The following is an 18,356-nucleotide window of genomic DNA, read 5'->3' on the forward strand; positions in this document are numbered from 1 at the left end:
GGTCATATAGTCAATTATCTGTACAAGTTTGATTTGATAGTTTGGTTGATAGAATGAATGTATAGGCATTGGAATTTTGAGAAACAATTAATCAAATTGAATTGGCTTGTTAATCGGCCATCTTACGACATAGCAACGTTTTCTTCGCAATATAGTTATGTGCACGTAGACGAGCGAGCACACATTAAATCTGGTGTCAAAAGGCTGTTCCTAGGACACCTAATAATCGTTCAACTAAGTTTTGAGATTACTTTGAACACGTTTTACTAAATTCAACAAATAATTCCAATTACGTTCAACCTGAAAAATGTATGTGAATATAGAAATGATCAAATCAAATAAACAGACCTATGACTGCTTGCCTTATCATGGACAAAATAAATCAGTAAAGATATATAGTTTTGATAGAAGGCTACAGATATACAATGCCCGCAAGCGTTTGCACTCACATGTATCGACTGTACTGTACTGTGTGTGTACATAAGAGTGTCTTTATTTACAGTATACGAAAATGACTTAGTACTGGGACTGTTTCTCAGGACCATCTTTAAAATGGGACATCTCATGGATATAATCTTGTCCATTATAGTCTCAGTATATTTATGAATACATGTACATACCTGTGTGTATGTAGAAACAATATCAGTATAAATGTGTACTTCATCCTGTGCGTTTGTTGGGGTAAACTCACCGACAGGATCTGGTCTCCCCTCCGCAGCTCTCCGCTCAGGTCGGCAGGCCCTCCCGCCAGGATGAAGGAGACGAAGATGCCCTCTCCGTCCTCCCCACCCACGATGTTGAATCCCAGGCCTGTGGAGCCCTTGTGGAGGACCATCCTCCTGGGATCCCTGTACAAACAGGTCAGATAGTACATCAGCTCAGCATCCGAGTCCGAGGGGCTTAGCATCTTGAATGTCCGTCCGGGAGAGAGAAGAAGAAGAAAGAGAACCAAGCAGTACAGATGCGTTGGCACGTAGAGCGTACAGGGCACAGTACGGAGATGGCAGAGGCCCAAAGGGGGATTGTGCTCTACTTAGATCATTGTCCCATTTCTGACTGGTTTCCTGGAGACGAGGAGCCTGCACATGAGCGTGAGGGGAAAAGTGTGCACGCACACACACACTTCCTCACACAGACACGTATGAAGACAGAGCTAGCCTCTTGTCACCAGCTCCCACTGGAATAAAGTCAAATAGGAATCAGGACATTCTGAGGACACCTTCCCCAAGAACTCTTTGGAGAGATGAGACTGATTTTCCTTGCAGTTCCACCAATCTACTGTGAATGGAGCACTGTCTCTGTCAAACCAACACAAAATGATCTAGATAATAATATCTGTAAAGTAAAGCTAGATGGTTCTGAGTTGGTAGCCAGGTCTCTTTATGAGTTTCTTGACAGGACAAGGACAGATCAAGTCTGGAAATCAAGCTATAGAGATGGATAGAAATGCATTTCAAACAACTCTGATTCGTATGTGTCAAGTGTCTCCAAGAAGGAATGCTGATCGAGGATCAGGTCCCATGTAACCTTATTCAATGTGCCTTCAGAAAGGTGTGTGCTGACTTTTTACACATTGTGTTGTGTTACAGCCTGAATTTAAAATAACATTGAGATTTTGTGTTACTGGCCTACACACAATACCTCAGAATGTCAAAGAGGAATAATGTTTTTCAAATTTGAAAACATTTTAAGAAAAATGAAAAGCTGAAATGTCTTGAGTCAAGTATTCAACCCATTTGTTATGACCTGCCTAAATATGTTCAGGATTAAAAATGTGCTTAACAAGTCACATAATAAGTTGCATGGACTCACTCTGTGTGCAATAATAGTGTTCAACATGATTTTTGAACGACTAAGGTCCCTCAGTCTAGCAGTGAATTTCAAACACAGATTCAAAAACAAGGACCAGGGAGGTTTACCAATGAAAGAAGAAGGGCAGATATTTGTAGATGGGTAAAAAAAAAAGCAGACATTGAATATCCCTTTCAGCAAAGTTAAGTTAAAAATAGTTACAGAGTTTAATGGCTATGATAAGAGAAAACTGAGAATGGATCAACAACATTGTAGTTAACTCCACAATACTAACCCAAATGACAGCGTGAAAAGAAGAAAGCCTGTACAGAATACAAATATTCCAAAACATGCATCCTGTTTGCAATAAGGTACTAAAGTAAAACTGCAAGAAATGTTGCAAAGACATTAACTTTCTGTCCTGAATACAAAGCCTTATGTTTGGGGCAAATCCAACACGACACATCACTAAGTACCAAGCATGGTGGTGGCTGCATCATGTTATGGGTATGCTTGTCATCGTCAAGGACTAGGGAGATTTTTGGGGGATAAAATTAAACGGAATTGAGCTAAGCAAAGGCAAAATCCTAGAGGAAAATTTGGTTCAGTCTGCTTTCCAACAAACATTGGAAGACAAATGTACCTTTCAGCAGAACAATAACCTAAAACACAAGGCCAAATATACACTGGAGTTGCTTACCAAGATGACTGAAGTCTGAAGTCGGCTTTTGACTGAAGTCGGCTTGAAAATCTATGACAAGACTTGCAAATGGATTTCTAGCAATGATCAACAACCAAATTGACAGAGCTTGAAGAATTTGTTAAAAGAACAATGTGCAAATATTATACAATGCAGGTGTGCAAAGCTCTAAGAGACTTACCCAGAAAGACCAAAAGGTGATTGTAACATGTATTGACTCAGGGGTGTGAATACTTATGTAAATTTGATATTTCTGTATACAAAATGCTCTAAAAACATGTTTACACTTTGTCATTATGGGGTATTGTATCAATTTTGAATTCAGGCTGTAACAGAACAAAATGTGGAATAAGTCAAGGGGTATGATTACCTTCTGAAGAAACTGTGGTTTGTAGGTTCCCTTAGATTGTTGTGATAGGACCTAACACTTGTGCTACATTCGATCGCCATCTACTGGAGGATTAAAGGAACACTTCACTGATCTTTTACTTCATATTCTTTATATATATATATATTCAGCACCACACAAGTATATACAGTTGAAGTCGGAAGTTTACATACACCTTAGCCAAATACATTTAAACTTAGTTCTTCACAATTTCTGACATTTAATCCTAGTAAAAATTCCCTGTCTTAGGTCAGTTAGGACCTACTTTATTTTATGAATGTGAAATGTCAGAATAATAGTAGAGAGAATGACTTATTTCAGCTTTTATTTATTTCATCACATTCCCAGTGGGTCAGAAGTTTACATTCACTCAATTAGTATTTGGTAGCATTGCCTTTAAATTGTTTAACTTGGGTCAAACGTTTTGAGTAGCCTTCCACAAGCTTCCCACAATAAGTTGGGTGAATTTTGGCCCATTCCTCCTGACAGAGCTGGTGTAACTGAGTCAGGTTTGTAGGCCTCCTTGCTCGCACACGCTTTTTCAGTTCTATAGGATTGAGGTGAGAGCTTTGTGATGGCCACTCCAGAACCTTGACTTTGTTGTCCTTAAGCCATTTTGCCACAACTTTGCTTGGGGTCATTGTACATCTGGAAGACCCATTTGCGACCAAGCTTTAACTTCCTGACTGATGTCTTGAGATGTTGCTTCAATATCCACATCATTTTCCTACCTCATGATGCCATCTATTTTGTGAAGTGCACCAGTCCCTCCTGCAGCAAAGCACCCCCACAACATGATGCTGCCACCCCCGTTCTTCACGGTTAGGATGGTGTTCTTCGGCTTGCAAGCCTCCCCCTTTTTCCTCCAAACGTAACAATAGTCATTATGGACAAACAGTTCTATTTTTGTTTCATCAGACCAGAGGACATTTCTCCAAAAAGTACAATCTTTGTCCCCATGTGCAGTTGCAAACCGTAGTCTGGCTTTTTTATGGTGGTTTTGGAGCAGTGGCTTCTTCCTTGCTGAGCGGCCTTTCAGGTTATGTCGATATAGGACTCGTTTTACTGTGGATATAGATACTTTTGTACCTGTTTCCTCCAGTATCTTCACAAGGTCCTTTGCTGTTGCTCTGGGATTGATTTGCACTTTTGCACCAAAGTACGTTCATCTCTAGGAGACAGAACACGTCTCCTTCCTGAGCAGTATGACGGCTGCGTGGTCCCATGGTGTTTATACTTGCGTAACATTGTTTGTACAGATGAACATGGTACATTCAGGCGTTTGGAAATTGCTCCCAAGGATGAACCAGACTTGTGGATGTCTACAATTTTCTTTCTGAGGTCTTGGCTGATTTCTTTTGATTTTCCCATGATGTCAAGCAAAGAGGCACTGAGTTTGAAGGGTGGCCTTGAAATACATCCACAGGTACACCTACAATTGACTCAAATGACATCAATTAGCCTATCAGAAGCTTCTAAAGCCATGACATAATTTTCTGGAATTTTCCAAGCTGTTTAAAAGGCACAGTCAACTTAGTGTATGTAAACTTCTGACCCACTGGAATTGTGATACAGTGAATTATAAGTGAAATAATCTGTCTGTAAACAATTGTTGGAAAAATGACTTGTGTCATGCACAAAGTAGATGTCCTAACCGACTTGCCAAAACTATAGTTTGTTAACAAGAAATTTGTGGAGTGGTTGAAAAACGAGTTTCAATGACTCCAACCTAAGTGTATGTAAACTTCCGACTTCAACTGTGCATGTGAAAATGGCACATTTGTATATGACGTAAAAATACATTTTTTTAAAATCTGTGAAACACATATTTAAAGCACTTGGGTAAAGCAGTGGTACCCAAACATTTTTAAGGTGTGTCTCAAAAAATGTGTGAAATAAGATTAGTGTAGGACAATGTCTGAGCATGGTGATCGCTGTAACCTTCCTGTAAGAAAAAGCCTACCACGAACCTGAACTGTGACACCACAGAGCAGGTGTGTAATGATTCTGTTGCAAAATATAGTTTCTATTGAACAAATTTAGGTAGGTCCCTCCCAGTTTCATTTCCTCTTTTTGCTTCCGTTTGGTTCTTAAACAGTAAACGGTTTCTATAATGAATACACCCCAAGCAAATTCCAATCACCCCAGGCAAATAAAAATCTGGACCTCGAAGCCAGTTCCCCTGCTGATTTAAATTATTTCCCTCTAATAAGGGACTGATTTAGACCTGGGACACCTGGTGTGTGCAATTAATTATCAGGTTAAACCAGCAATATTCCGGACCTCCTGCAATAGAGCACCTATAAAACATGGTATACAGCTTGTTTTGGTTATACAGCTTAGCATGTTTTGGTATACAGCTTGTTTTGGTTATACAGCATGTTTTGGTTGTACAGCTTGTTTTGGTTTTCAGCTGAGGGATTGTCGGAACAGCCAACCTGCCAGCACCCAGCAGAGAATTGCTTCCAAAATGTAACACTAGATGGCAACCAAACTCCAGATGGCACCTGAATGTCACTTAATATGGCACAAAAGTTTAAACTAAACTTGAAATGACGCCACGTATTTCCAATCTTCTTAATTTAGCGGATAATATTGGTTGGGAATTATATTAATGGAAATGGGGATATAGACATTTTTTGTCTTTCTGTGATCCGGGGCTCATATTCAAAGAATCTGAGACAATCCTGAGAGAATACTCATGAACTGTGCTCAGACCAGCTTTGAGTATATAACTGAGAGGCATTCTCAGCTAAGACAATGCACATGGTTGACCCCCTTGCTAGGAATGAGAAGCTGCTTTCACCACTCTCATTGGTAGATGCACCCTTTTTAAAGACTATTGAGATGGACAAGTTCAGGTAGTCCTTCTCTTTTCCGTCCGTTTTGTAGTGAATACAACCCTGATTACACAATGTTTCTGTTAGAACACACATGGGATTTAAGCCAGGCTCTCGCCCTCCCTCAGTGTCCCCAGAGGCTTCCCGTGACAGCAACACAGCCAGCTGCAACCCAGTGATAAGGAGAACGGGATGGTTAGGCAGCTGGAGGCCCACGGGAGGCCGTTCTAGGCTAGCATGCAGGGAGGTAGCCTACAGTTAAAATGCTAACATAGTTCTGTAATATCGATTCAGCACACCTGCAATAGCTAACAGACGATTGCAGCACCACGGCAACCACAGGCATCTCAACACAATCATGTGGGCGAACAGGAAAAAAAACAAACAGAGAAAGCTCATTGTGAATTCCACCTTCTCTGGATAAGTTCAGACAACCAATCCCGCCTATGCATTAAACATGCTCCATGATATGCTGCTCTCTTCTCGCCTCCAATTTATTTCATGTCACCTTTTGTTAGGCTTTACCAGAATCTTTATACTCATGCAGGTCCTTTGATATTAAAGTGTTAAAATATGAAAATATTGCTGGGAGAATGCCATGAAAGTGAGAAGTAAACTGCCATTTTGAATGCAGATGGTTGGGTAGGTTGCTTAAACATTTCAACTGTCCAAAAACATTTATTTTCAACCTTCATGCAGTGTCAACGCTGGTCAAAATAAAGTTGCGTGATTTCCATTGGAGTTTTGATAGAGACAACAAGACTGTACATAGAACATGACCATGCTATCTAAGTACTTGTGTTTAAGCAGTTCCCACTCAACCTACTCAATTTACAGTAGAATGAGAGGTGAATACATCCCACTGGGCACAGATGTCAGTTCAACGTTTAGTTTTGATTTACATTTGGTTGAGTTTTCAACTAACGTGAATTCAACAAGAAATCCCCCCAAAAATACCATGTCATTGGATTTAGGTTAAAAGTTGGGTAAAAAAATATATGAAATTCCCTTACGTTGATGACTTTTTGCAAATCCAATCAGACAACGCCATCAAGTTGATTCTTTCGGTCGAAATGATGTGGAAACGTTGATTGAACCAGTTTTTGCCCATTGGGTTAACCCTTTGAGAAATGCTTGGAACTGCACACCCCCTTGCATTCTAGAGGAAGAGGTTTTTAAAAAGATACGATTTGATTATTTCCTGCTCCCTCTGAGAAGTTGAATGGCAAAGCACAGCTCTCTAGGGTTGTAATTGGATTAGAAGAATGAAAGTGGCAGTGCACTTAGCCAACAACATCGAGGAAATGCTCCCCCCCCCCAAAAAGGGTGACAAGGCAATCCAAATAACATGTTCTATGTCCCAAATGGCATCCTATTCCCTACACAGTGCATTACTTTTGACCTGCACCCTATGGGCCCTGGTCAGAATTGTGCACTATACACGGAATAGAGTGCCATTTGGGACATAACCACTGCCTTCTAGTTAATAATGGTTCAGACAAAGAAGTGGTTATGCCTACCAATGAGCAATTAGACAAAATGTTCCCCTTTTTTTTATTACATACTAAAATGCTCTGGTATTCTGTGATTGTGAGGCTCTGTGATTGTAAGGCTCTTGCTAAGTCTCTGTAAAAGGAGACAGTAGCTAAGGCTCCTTATTAAAACATTGAAATAGCTAATAAAATCATGATTAAATTCAGGTAGACTAAATGAAACTCTGATATCCTGATAGATTGGGTAAAGTTTCCTCTAGGTACAGATCTAGGTTCAGCTTCCCCTCCCCCAATCATAACCTTAACCATCATTGGGAAAAATGACCCAAGATAAGTGTCTAGGGGCAAATTCACCCTACTGTACGTCAATCGATTCTGTCAACTACCCTTGACCTATCAATAAAGGATTATTGAATCCCATTTGATGGTTCTCAAATGCATCTCAGTTAACAATGTTTGACATGTCAAGACACATCAAGCGTAGGGAAAGTCATCGAAATGAAATGAATTCAATATTGAGTCGGCACATCCAGAAAGAATCTATGAACATCATTCCATCCCTACATGTCATTTTAAGCCAGAGAAGCATTTGTGTGACACATATGTGCACAATACAAATGGTATGGAAGGATGCCAAGTAAAGCTACATTCTGACAAATGGTTGAAAAAAACGATTATACAATTTACTAAATCAAATTTGTGCTTCATCCACATGGCCAGAGCTTGATAAAGACCTACCATAGTGTGCTTCAACTGGGTGACTCTTCTACAGAAAATAAAACAACATACGCCATTCATTTGAACCATTGTCAATGCCTACATAAGTGTCAGCATAGTTTGAAATATCCCTTGTAAGTTTAACTTGGACCAAATACAAAAACAAACCCTACTCCGCCTCTCCTTTAGGCTGCCACATGTGAACAACACCATTTCATTAATACTTATCTAACAAGCGCTGCAATTACTTGCATAATGAACAGCAGGCTTATTCATTGAAAGATGATGCAGGGAGTGCCATTCACCATTCCATACACATAAAAACCATTAGATGGTGATAGCTCTGACATCAGCCATGTATTTCTATGGAAAACTCCCGACGGTGCATGAAGCCGGAAACTATTTACATTTGAAGCGCGCCATATTACTGAATGGCACCAAAAAAATCGCTAAGATCATGGTGAAAGTGGCCGTAAGTAGCAAAGGATCATGGTTCATGGTCTTTAAGGAATACCTAGGATAGGATAAAGTAATCCTTCTAACCCCCCCCCCCCTTAAAAGATTTAGATGCACTATTGTAAAGTGGTTGTTCCACTGGATATCATAAGGTGAATGCACCAATTTGTAAGTCGCTCTGGATAAGAGCGTCTGCTAAATGACTTAAATGTAAATGTAATGTAAATGTAATTTTCATTCTGCCTGAGAGACACGTGCAAAAAACGTGCATGAGGTCGTGAGCCTCCTCGTAGCCTGCCAGCCCGTGATTGGTCTGTGTCACCACGTGGTCCCGTGTTGTTATGATTCTGGACAGTCTGATAGCTAGCAGCAATGGCAAGAAGCTGCCATGTGGGGAATCGTAGTCCCACAAAATTATGCATGTTAGCAGTTAAGCTTTCAAGATAAAGCACTTTCAGTAAAAAGCAAAAAGAGTGATGAAACTGAACTGCTAATCTAGAAAATGTATCAAAACACTAGAGATGTTTTTTTGAGTAAATTAATCCTTTAACTGCCTTAACCTTCAGTGTACAGTATTCTGTTCGTATTGTATTGTATTAGGTTTGTCAAACTTGAACAATATGGATGATGCTCAGACGGCTCAGTTGAACTCATCTGGTCCGAACAGCATCCATAACACCTTATGCCTTATTCACGAATGCCATCACACTCCCCAGCTCTGCTGATTGTATCCATAGATACGCTGCTCATGCATAAATGATAAACAGGATGAAATAATAAAAAAGCCCTGCACAAACAAGATGAAGAAAACTAAGTGCTATTAATAGGAGAACAAAGACACAAACTGTAATTGTATGCTTACCACTAACGGAATCTTGATAATTATCATATAAAGTGGCACCTCAATACTTACATTTCAATTGATGAAAAGAAGTCTACTGCTGTTCTTGTTGATGTTTCAATATGTAAATTATTATAACTCCCACCGAGGCCAATTAGGAATTACTTTAGTTTTCATAAAATAATGCAGATAATTGAAATTCTAAATAAACAAGCAAACATTAATGAAGGTGAAGGCCGTCCTGACCCAGAAGGATAGTGCTTGTGGTTTCAACTACAATGTGTTTAGGGAGAGCTAAGAAAGAGAGATATACTATTTCTTAATCTCTGATAGTTTGAAAATATCTCTAATATCTATGACCAATGCAATCACCACTTGCCCCTTAACACTACGATCACACCAACGGACAAAAACACGTTGAATGAACCTTCTAGCAACGTCATATTTCAATGGAATTCTTTGTTGGCTTTGCAAAAAGTGTGTCTAAAACCATTGCACCGAAGTAAAAATGATCCATGCTGACTTCCATAATTACATTTTATGAGTCCTTCTGACAGTAGTTGCTATTGGCTTCAACAAACCACATTTACCAAATACCCTGATGCTTTTCAAAGAAAAAAACGTTTACTTTGAACAACACTATCTGTGCTTGTGAAAGATAAGGCCAGCAGGTTTGGACTGGATCAGACCCCTTTGAGACAGAAGATTCACATTTGAATCATTTAGCAGACGCTCTTATCCAGAGCGACTTACTTAGTGTATTCATCTTAAAGACGTATAAGAACAGATAACCCAAGACAATTTTGGGATGTTGTTTTGTTTTGTCACAAAATGTCAGAAAGTCAGTTGGCAATGCAATTGACACGAACATCTTACAATTTTATAACTTTCAATGGACTCATAATCAAAGCCATGCTAAGTATAGCACTTTTACTGAGAAAGAAACAAATAATGATAATAAGAAACATTATCATTCAAGTCACACATGGTGCAAGGCAAGTCACGTCAATAGCAGAGGTGTAATAGGGACTGATGGGGAGACCGATGGGCCAATCACGTACATTGAGAGAGAGGATCAGACCCCCTTGAGAGAGAGGGTCAGACCCCTGGAGAGAGAGTACCATTCCCCCTGGACAGAGAGTACCATTCCCCCTGGAGAGAGAGTACCATTTCCCCTGGAGAGAGAGTACCATTCCCCCTGGAGAGAGAGTACCATTCCCCCTGGAGAAAGAGGACCATTCCCCCTGGAGAGAGAGGACCATTCCCCTTGGAGAGAGAGGACCATTCCCCTTGGAGAGAGAGGACATACCCTTTGGAGAGAGAGGACATACCCTTTGGAGAGAGAGGACATACCCCTTGGAGAGAGAGGACATACCCCTTGGAGAGAGAGGACATACCCCTTGGAGAGAGAGGACATACCCCTTGGAGAGAGAGGACCATACCCCTTGGAGAGAGAGGACATACCCCTTGGAGAGAGAGGACATACCCCTTGGAGAGAGAGTACCATACCCCTTGGAGAGAGAGGACATACCCCTTGGAGAGAGAGGACATACCCCTTGGAGAGAGAGGACATACCCCTTGGAGAGAGAGGGAGCTCAAGGGAGGAGAGGCATGCAGGCTTAGAGAGAGCCAGACCTTTGGGAACGAATTAGTGTGTGAGGTAGTGAGTGAGTGAGGTAGTGAGTGAGAAAGTGAGAAAGTTAGGATAGGAAGAGAGTAGGGGCATGGAGAGAGAGGGAGGAGTGTCATTGTCATGCAGGCTTACAGAGAGCCAGAACTTTGGGAACGAGTGAGTGTGTGAGGATATGAAGAGAGCATGGGCATTCCATGCAATACCATGCAACGCTAGGCCATGCAGCGGGTAGTGGGTAGAATACCTGGTGATCTCGAAGTCAGGGAGCAGGCCTAAGTGATAGTGAGGGAAGGGTATGGAGTGAAGGAGGCTTTTGTCGCACTCCACGGGGGAATAGTGGTGGGGAGAAGGTGCTTTGTTCACAGTGCTGTAAACTGGCTCAGGAGGCCTGGGGGGGTACGAGAAAAGAGCAGAGAAAGTGGTTAGTACAGACAGAGAGAGAGAGAGAGAGAGAGAGAGAGAGAGAGAGAGAGAGAGAGAGAGAGAGAGGGAGGGAGAGAAATAACACATAGGTTGCGGGAGTGAAAAAGGAAAGGAAGAAGCCAACCTTTAGTTGGTTTATAAAGCATGTACATGTGCACTCAGGTTTTTGTTGTCTTAAATGCAAAACACCTATCAATCAATCAATCACATTTATTTATGAAGCCCTTTTTACATCAGCCGATGTCACAAAGTGCTATACAGAAACTCAGCCTAAAACCCCAAACAGCAAGCACTGCAGATGTAGAAGCACCTACAGTTACATGTTTTTGTTTTATTCTACAGAATTTGAATTCCACTTTCTGGGGTAAAAGCTTTCTTTCACTCCCCATGCTGTCGCACAGGGAACCCTCCTGCAGTCTTCCACTTATCTAGGTCTTACACTCCAAGATAGCTTTAGCATTAGCACTCTAGTGAGTTTTCCATCCACTTTATCTTTGAGACTAATCAAAAAAATGTTAACTTGTTTTTTGTATGAACCAAAGTGTTTTGAACCATGATAGTACTAGGAAAGGAAAGCCTACTACCATGTGTATGGTGCGTTAGCCAGCTACATATCGGGAAAATAAACTTGTCATTAATGTCCAAAACGAAAAACTTGAAGCTTCATTTATTTATTTTTAGCATTAATTTTGTCAATGGGTATTCATAGTACATTACTAAAGCCTTTTCAGGGCAAAAAAAGGCTACTTTGAACAGAAACACTGACATGACTATGGGGGGATGCATACTCAGACAGCACATAAAAATATATATATATATGATTACAGTAATCATGTCAGTGTTTCTGTGTTTCTCTCTCTCTATATATACATACAGTATATTTAACTTGAGCATAGTAAAATGAGACTTATTGCATATGCATGCAGCCTCTTTTGTGTTAAAGAGACTGGACTCTGTTTATCATGCATCCTTACACTTTGTTACAAATGCAAAATCACTCACCCAATATTGCACCTTGAACCAAATGGTGGGTTGGACCTTGCTTTATGTGCGCAGATATTGATACGTGTTCATTTACAAAGCCAATCTGGGTAAACTCTCTCTCTACCTCTGTAGCCTGCATATATGTTTAAAAAATAGTGTTGTATTGATTGCTGCCACGTACTTGGCCAGATCTCCCTTGCAAAAAATAACCCTGTGTCTCAATGGGATTTTCCTGGTTAAATAAATCAAAATAAATAAATATACATAAATAGCCACCTCTTTATAATGCAGGTTGTTAAATCACACTGCCAGATTACAATGAGGTTTATGGTAATTTGGGGGGTTTTGCACATTACTTTTGCACATGAAAATGTTGCCACTCTGTATAGGCTGTGTTGTATTTAAAGACAAAATTAGGAAAGAGATGTGTCACAGATGGAATGAGAGAGCAAACATGAGGGCCAAGTCAGTGGCCATTTTGAAATGTCTCACCTCAACTGGAAGTGCTGCGACTCAAACCTGTGAGCCTCCCCGTCATCTATCGAGGCATTTCTGATTGGGGAAGATATAAGACCAATAAAGGAAGAGCAATAATAGTCCGAATCAGAGAGGCAATGCCAAGAAGACCGAAAGAAACTGCAAACAGATTTAGATTTTACTTGGTTTTATGAATTAGAATTACGAACACCAATAGCTTTATATTTACAATATAGTTTGTTGGCATTTAGTATAAAAACTAAATGAAGAAAAAAAATCATGCACGTGTTTTTGTGTTTGACAAAACAAACAGTTGGACGCATGCTACAGAGGATGACACAAAGTGTTTGGTCAGGGAGAATTGCTGGACTTGATAAACATAAATTCCTTACAAAAGAGACTACAAGAGGGACCACCATGCACTTAATGCATTTATAAAATGTCAAAGTCCTAATTGCTAAAGGTTCCTGGTTGATATGGATCAATAATGTAGCACCTTACATTTAACTAATGTAACGAGTGAGTGAGTGATCAAATTAGTAACGATTTGTGTGCAGTATGTGTCCATCATGTGTGCATTTTTGTGCCATTTATTTTTGTATATTTTAAGAGGTTTTCTAAAACACTTGCATGTCTATTACTTTAAGACTGTTTGTGTGTGTGTGTCTGTATGTGTGCGTGCGTGTGATGCTCCGTTGGTTGTAGGGCAGCATTAGCCATGCTTTTTCTCCTGCAGATTAAATCAGTGTGGTTGGATGTAAGCCTGCATGCTCAGTGGCCCACTTTCTATCTCTCCCTGTACTACACCCCCACCACTCCACCCCTCCCCCTACTACCCCCACTGTGTCGCATGGCCCAGACTCGTGATGCCTCTACTTGGCCACAGCTCTGAGCATGCTGCAGTACAGCAAAGACCCAGATATCTCTCCTCTCCTCCTGCACTCTCTAGCTCACTTCTCTGAGCTTTTTTGATGAAACCCAATCAGATCCTAGCTCCCAGCTAGCTGCCTCTTGTAGAAACATTAAGAATGGGCTTACTTTTCCCATCAAGACAGTATGAAGAGTGACTTCATTTTCATTCTTCAATAATGCAATAGAGCAACAGGTCTTGACATTGATCAACCAAATGGTGTGTTGGATACAACCCACATACGTTTTCTTGACACCCCCTCATTATCATATTGGAGGAAGAAATACAAAAATAAATAAATTAAGTCAATATAAATGAATAAAATGAATGAAAGGGCTATTAATTATTAATCTATTTATGTGTGCATTCATTCATCCATGTATTGATTTATGTGTGAATGTATTTATTTATTCATGTATTTATCTATTTACGTGTGCATTTATTTATGGCAGGTTTGGTTCTCTATAAGCTAGCAGGGTTGGGGTCAATTTGAATTGAAGTCAGTCAATTCAGGAAGTAAACTGCAATTCCTATTCAATAACTGAAAAAATAAAAAAATTCTAATCACTTCCTGAATTGACTGACTTCAATTCAAATTGACCCCAACCCTGTTAACTAGTGGGGTCACCCTCTGAATGAAAGTCCAGTGTGTTTTCTATCTCAAACCATCTATTAAATGCTCAACTGTATAAAACTTTGAACTAGAACACCATACTACAATATTTGTTTTATTTTACAGATGCAAAACTGTGCAGATTAAAACTTATATTGAAATGATTTGGCACTATAGTATTTATGCATTCTGTTTAATTTATCAAACACATCAAGAAGACACATTCGATTGATGTGGTACAGTAGGAAGTTACTAAATTAACTTGCAGTTGTCTTAGTTCGTCTTGTAGTGATCAAGACTGTCTTTCTGTTCTAGAACGCTGATGACAGGTTTGAAACATATTTTCTCCATAAGGACTGCTAAGTCATTTCGTGTTGCTCTGAATTTGCCTGGGCACTGAGCCAATCAACACGCAGCCTGGATGTCGCTTGGAGTAACACGTCTGCCATGCGTCAGAGACAAAATGCTGATCCATACAATGGCCGGCAGGAGAATACGACATCACCACAAGCCTCATCACTATATTACTCCAGCATAACACTCCACTTCTCTCCTTTAGTAGACACTTTAGTGGAAAATCTATTAAATGTTACCCAGAAATGATTTGATATTAAGATAAAAACGCCTGCATTGGACCGTTAAATTGAATAAATTATTCAGATCTGCAATAGTCTGGCTCATTTTTACATACATTATATTATTAGATTCAACGAGCAAGCTTAAAAACCTACAGCAAGGTGGAAAAGGTGCACACACTGACCATGCCACCCTTCAGCATATCTTCACGTGTCTCTACAACGTAGCGCAAGATTAAAAACAGTGCAACAAGACAACACAGTTGAAAAACAGGACTCGCAAGTGCAAAACACAGAGCACAGGATGAAAACAGCAGGGACTAAAGAGGTGGGAAGGGAGGTGGGGGCAGGAGGACAAATCCCCAAAGCAATCAATGCCAACACAACTTGTAACGTCATTTAAGATTGCTTATGAGTTTCCATAGAACATGGGGTGGGGTGATAGAGGCTCTACCTGTAATACTACTGCCGTCTGGTAGTAAGGGATGTAATTACCGTAAGAAGGAAAAACCATCCAACCTGTTAATGTCCTCTTCCCCGAGTAAGTGTTTTGGGAGGGGGGAGTACCTTCCAGGAGAGATGGGCATGGGGGGAAGAGTGCACTTGTACTCCAGAGTGCCGTTGTTGCCCACGGAAGAGATATGATTTTCCATTGCTGGAGAGAACGCTGGAAAGAAAACAATTGTGTACATTGCTCGTCAGACTTCAGCATTCAGTTAATGACTACATGTATCAATCAACCAATCATTTAATCAAATACATATAATTTAGAGGCTCACACATTTAGAGGCTCACACAATGTTGGAACTTTGGCATAATACATGATCTAAAAACACAATAGAAATATGACTAAATCCAATGCTTTGGCATTCAAATTTACATGGCAAGGGAGTACACTATGCACAATGCACTCAAAAACAATCACTACACACATCACATTCAAATTGAGGCTCTATCTAAACTCAGGGATGATATTAAAGAGTTGAACAAACATGCTGCATCAGACTGAAATGAAACATTCATTTGCAAAGTTAAAGATTACTGCCCTGATCTAGAACAGTAGAGGTTACTCATACAGGTTAATCTGTCATTTAAGTGTTGGTCTCTTGTACACTATTCGGACTACAAACTAAAATTGTCTCTCTACAGGTGGGGGACTAGGGTAAAGTTGCCACTAGACGGTGATCTTGGGTCAGTTTTGCACTGCCCCCCACTTAAGGTCAGGATGGGGGAAGGGGAAGCTGATCCTAGATCTGTAGCTGGTGGAAACTTCACCCCGGAGCACGGGTGGGTAGAGCGGTGAAAAAGAGGTGACAAACTCACAGTGCGTGATATCAGGTGGCCCATAGGGATCTGATAAGTAAACACTGGTGGGCTTGCCCACCTTCAGGTACACAACGTCAGACGTGTTCTTCAGTATGGCTACAGCCTCCTCGTGGGAGACCTCTTCCAGAGTGTAGTTGTTCACCTGTTGGGGTGGACAGAGCAAGGAGAAAATCACAGGCATTGCGTAAGACGGTTAAACCTCATATTCCACTCCTCACATGCCAGACCGACATCATGCTACTTGGTGCTGCCAAGTGCAGCCTGCCAAATGCAGATTAGGATGGCTGGGGACCCCCGGAGCTGGAGGCAGCAGGAAGGCAGCTAGTTGAATTAACCAGCAGTTAACCAACTCACTCTTCTGAAAAAGGGTGTGTTGCTACAACGTAATACCTTTGTGTATTACTGTGAAAGAATTATACTGTATAACAACCTTCATAACACATTTATTCAACATCCTTCATAAGGATTTTTTAAAATAAAAGTCTCATTAAATAACTTTAAAAAATATATATATCCATTATACAACACAAATGTATATTTTACTGTATACAACCTTCTGAAACACTATTCACTCCTCCGTTGTACAATGGTGGCAGGAAGCTTAGCGGTTAGGAGCGTTGGGCCAGCAACCAAAATCGCTGCTTCGAATCCCCGACCCAACTAGGTGAAAAATCTGTCAATGTGCCCCTGAGCAAGGCACTTAATCCTAGTTTCTTTGGATAGGAACGTCTGCTAAATGGTTAAATGTAAATAAATAAAACACTATTTTATTTTGAAAACCCTTACGAATGATGATGAATACATTTTTATGAAGGTTGTTATGCAGTACAATGCTTTCACAGTACAGTATGTTAGTGGTCCACCTATGGGGGATGAGGACAGGACAGGGCAGTGCAGGGATAGTGAAGCTGCAGTAACTTACCATAAGCAGCCGGTCTCCAACCTGCAAGCGCTGGTCCTTCTGTGCTGCACCTCCATCTATGATCTTAGTGACAAAGATGCTGTTGTCCCCCGGGATGTGCTGGTTGCCCACCCCTCCTGCGATGCTGAAGCCCAGCCCTGAGGAGAAATAGGGTGGAGGTTGAAAAAGAATGTGTTGTGGCCCAGGGTGGTTTAGTGGTCTAGGCTGCTGCCTCCAGATCACAAGCACAAGCCACTTATATCAGCAAGGTACGCTTTACAGACAACTGTAGCGCTAGAAAGTAGACTTGAAGCGTAAGAAGATGGTTCAGCAAAGAGAACCTTGTGTTTTTGCTGCTTTACTGATGTGCCGCTTCTGCGGCCGGTGTAGCATGTTTAATTGATTTCAGTGGGTTTGTCTCAATTCCTGCCAACGGAAGTGGGTACAAAACCCCCAATGACAAAATACTGAACAAAACAAAGAATATTGGATGTGCATGGTTATAGATAGACAAACAAAGGAAAGGGAGTTTAGCAACCTTTTGGTCCTTTGATGAGTTTGATTTCAATGACAGTTTCCAGCATGGGTCTCCTCCGGCGAACGTACAGCCTGACGATAGAGCCGGCCACCTTCAGCGCCTCCACTGCCTTACTGTGGGACACCTCGGACACGTCGGCATCATTCACCCGCAGGATGCAGTCATTCACTCTGCAAGGAAGGAAGAGGATGGGAACATGAGTGTAAACCTGGGAAACAGTATTTGTGTGTGAGTGTGCGTGTGAGCGTGTGTGTGTGTGAGCGTGTGTGGCAGGGGGCCCCTGCTGCAGTGTTAGCCTTTAACCCAGTGAGGAGAGGCCCCAAATATCCATGCCCCCGCGTTTAAGGCCAGAACTCTCCTGAGGCGCATTGTAAGGGACCAGCTGGGATCCTATGCGCACACACACACACTCAAGCAGAGCGAAAGATTCTGCCTATTTACACATGTATAATAGCTGTGTTTTTATCCTCAGCACGAAGCCTTGGTCAGCAGTGAGTTTGTTAGTTTGCAGTAAGTACATTATATGCATTTCCAGTACAATGCCCAAAGTTGAATGTCTGATTATTATACAGCTGTTCAACTACTGAACAGTTGGGGTGTATTCATTAGCACACACCACAGCAAAGCAAAACGTTTGCACCATATGCTTCATAAAAAGGTATTTCATTCTGAACTAAAAATATAATTGGCCGTGTCCAAAATATGTCTTGCCTACTGCTTACGAAAACTACAGGTAACTGACAAAATAAA

General features: G+C 40.9%; 1 protein-coding gene across 18 annotated transcripts in view; it reads right to left on the minus strand.

Moving 5' to 3' along the window:
- LOC106603804 (disks large homolog 2) overlaps positions 1-18,356 on the minus strand; it is a 325,722-nt gene that overhangs the window by 27,230 nt on the left and 280,136 nt on the right. For 12 of the 18 annotated variants that reach the window (XR_006769672.1, XR_006769671.1, XM_045717311.1 and 9 more), the window contains 7 exons: positions 17,607-17,776; positions 17,090-17,226; positions 16,165-16,309; positions 15,337-15,508; positions 12,759-12,818; positions 11,104-11,247; positions 692-848 (listed from right to left, as the gene is read on the minus strand). Coding sequence is in view for 16 of the 18 variants with exons in the window: in XM_045717311.1 (XP_045573267.1) it covers positions 692-848; positions 11,104-11,247; positions 12,759-12,818; positions 15,337-15,508; positions 16,165-16,309; positions 17,090-17,226; positions 17,607-17,776 (985 nt within the window). In the remaining 2 variants the exon portion in view is untranslated. The remainder of the gene's footprint in view (positions 1-691; positions 849-11,103; positions 11,248-12,758; positions 12,819-15,336; positions 15,509-16,164; positions 16,310-17,089; positions 17,227-17,606; positions 17,777-18,356) is intronic. The other 6 variants (XM_045717317.1, XM_045717316.1, XM_045717308.1 and 3 more) reach the window with 5 other exon arrangements.

The sequence above is a fragment of the Salmo salar genome, chromosome ssa04 (assembly GCF_905237065.1).
Source record: "Salmo salar chromosome ssa04, Ssal_v3.1, whole genome shotgun sequence".
Lineage (NCBI taxonomy): Eukaryota > Metazoa > Chordata > Actinopteri > Salmoniformes > Salmonidae > Salmo > Salmo salar.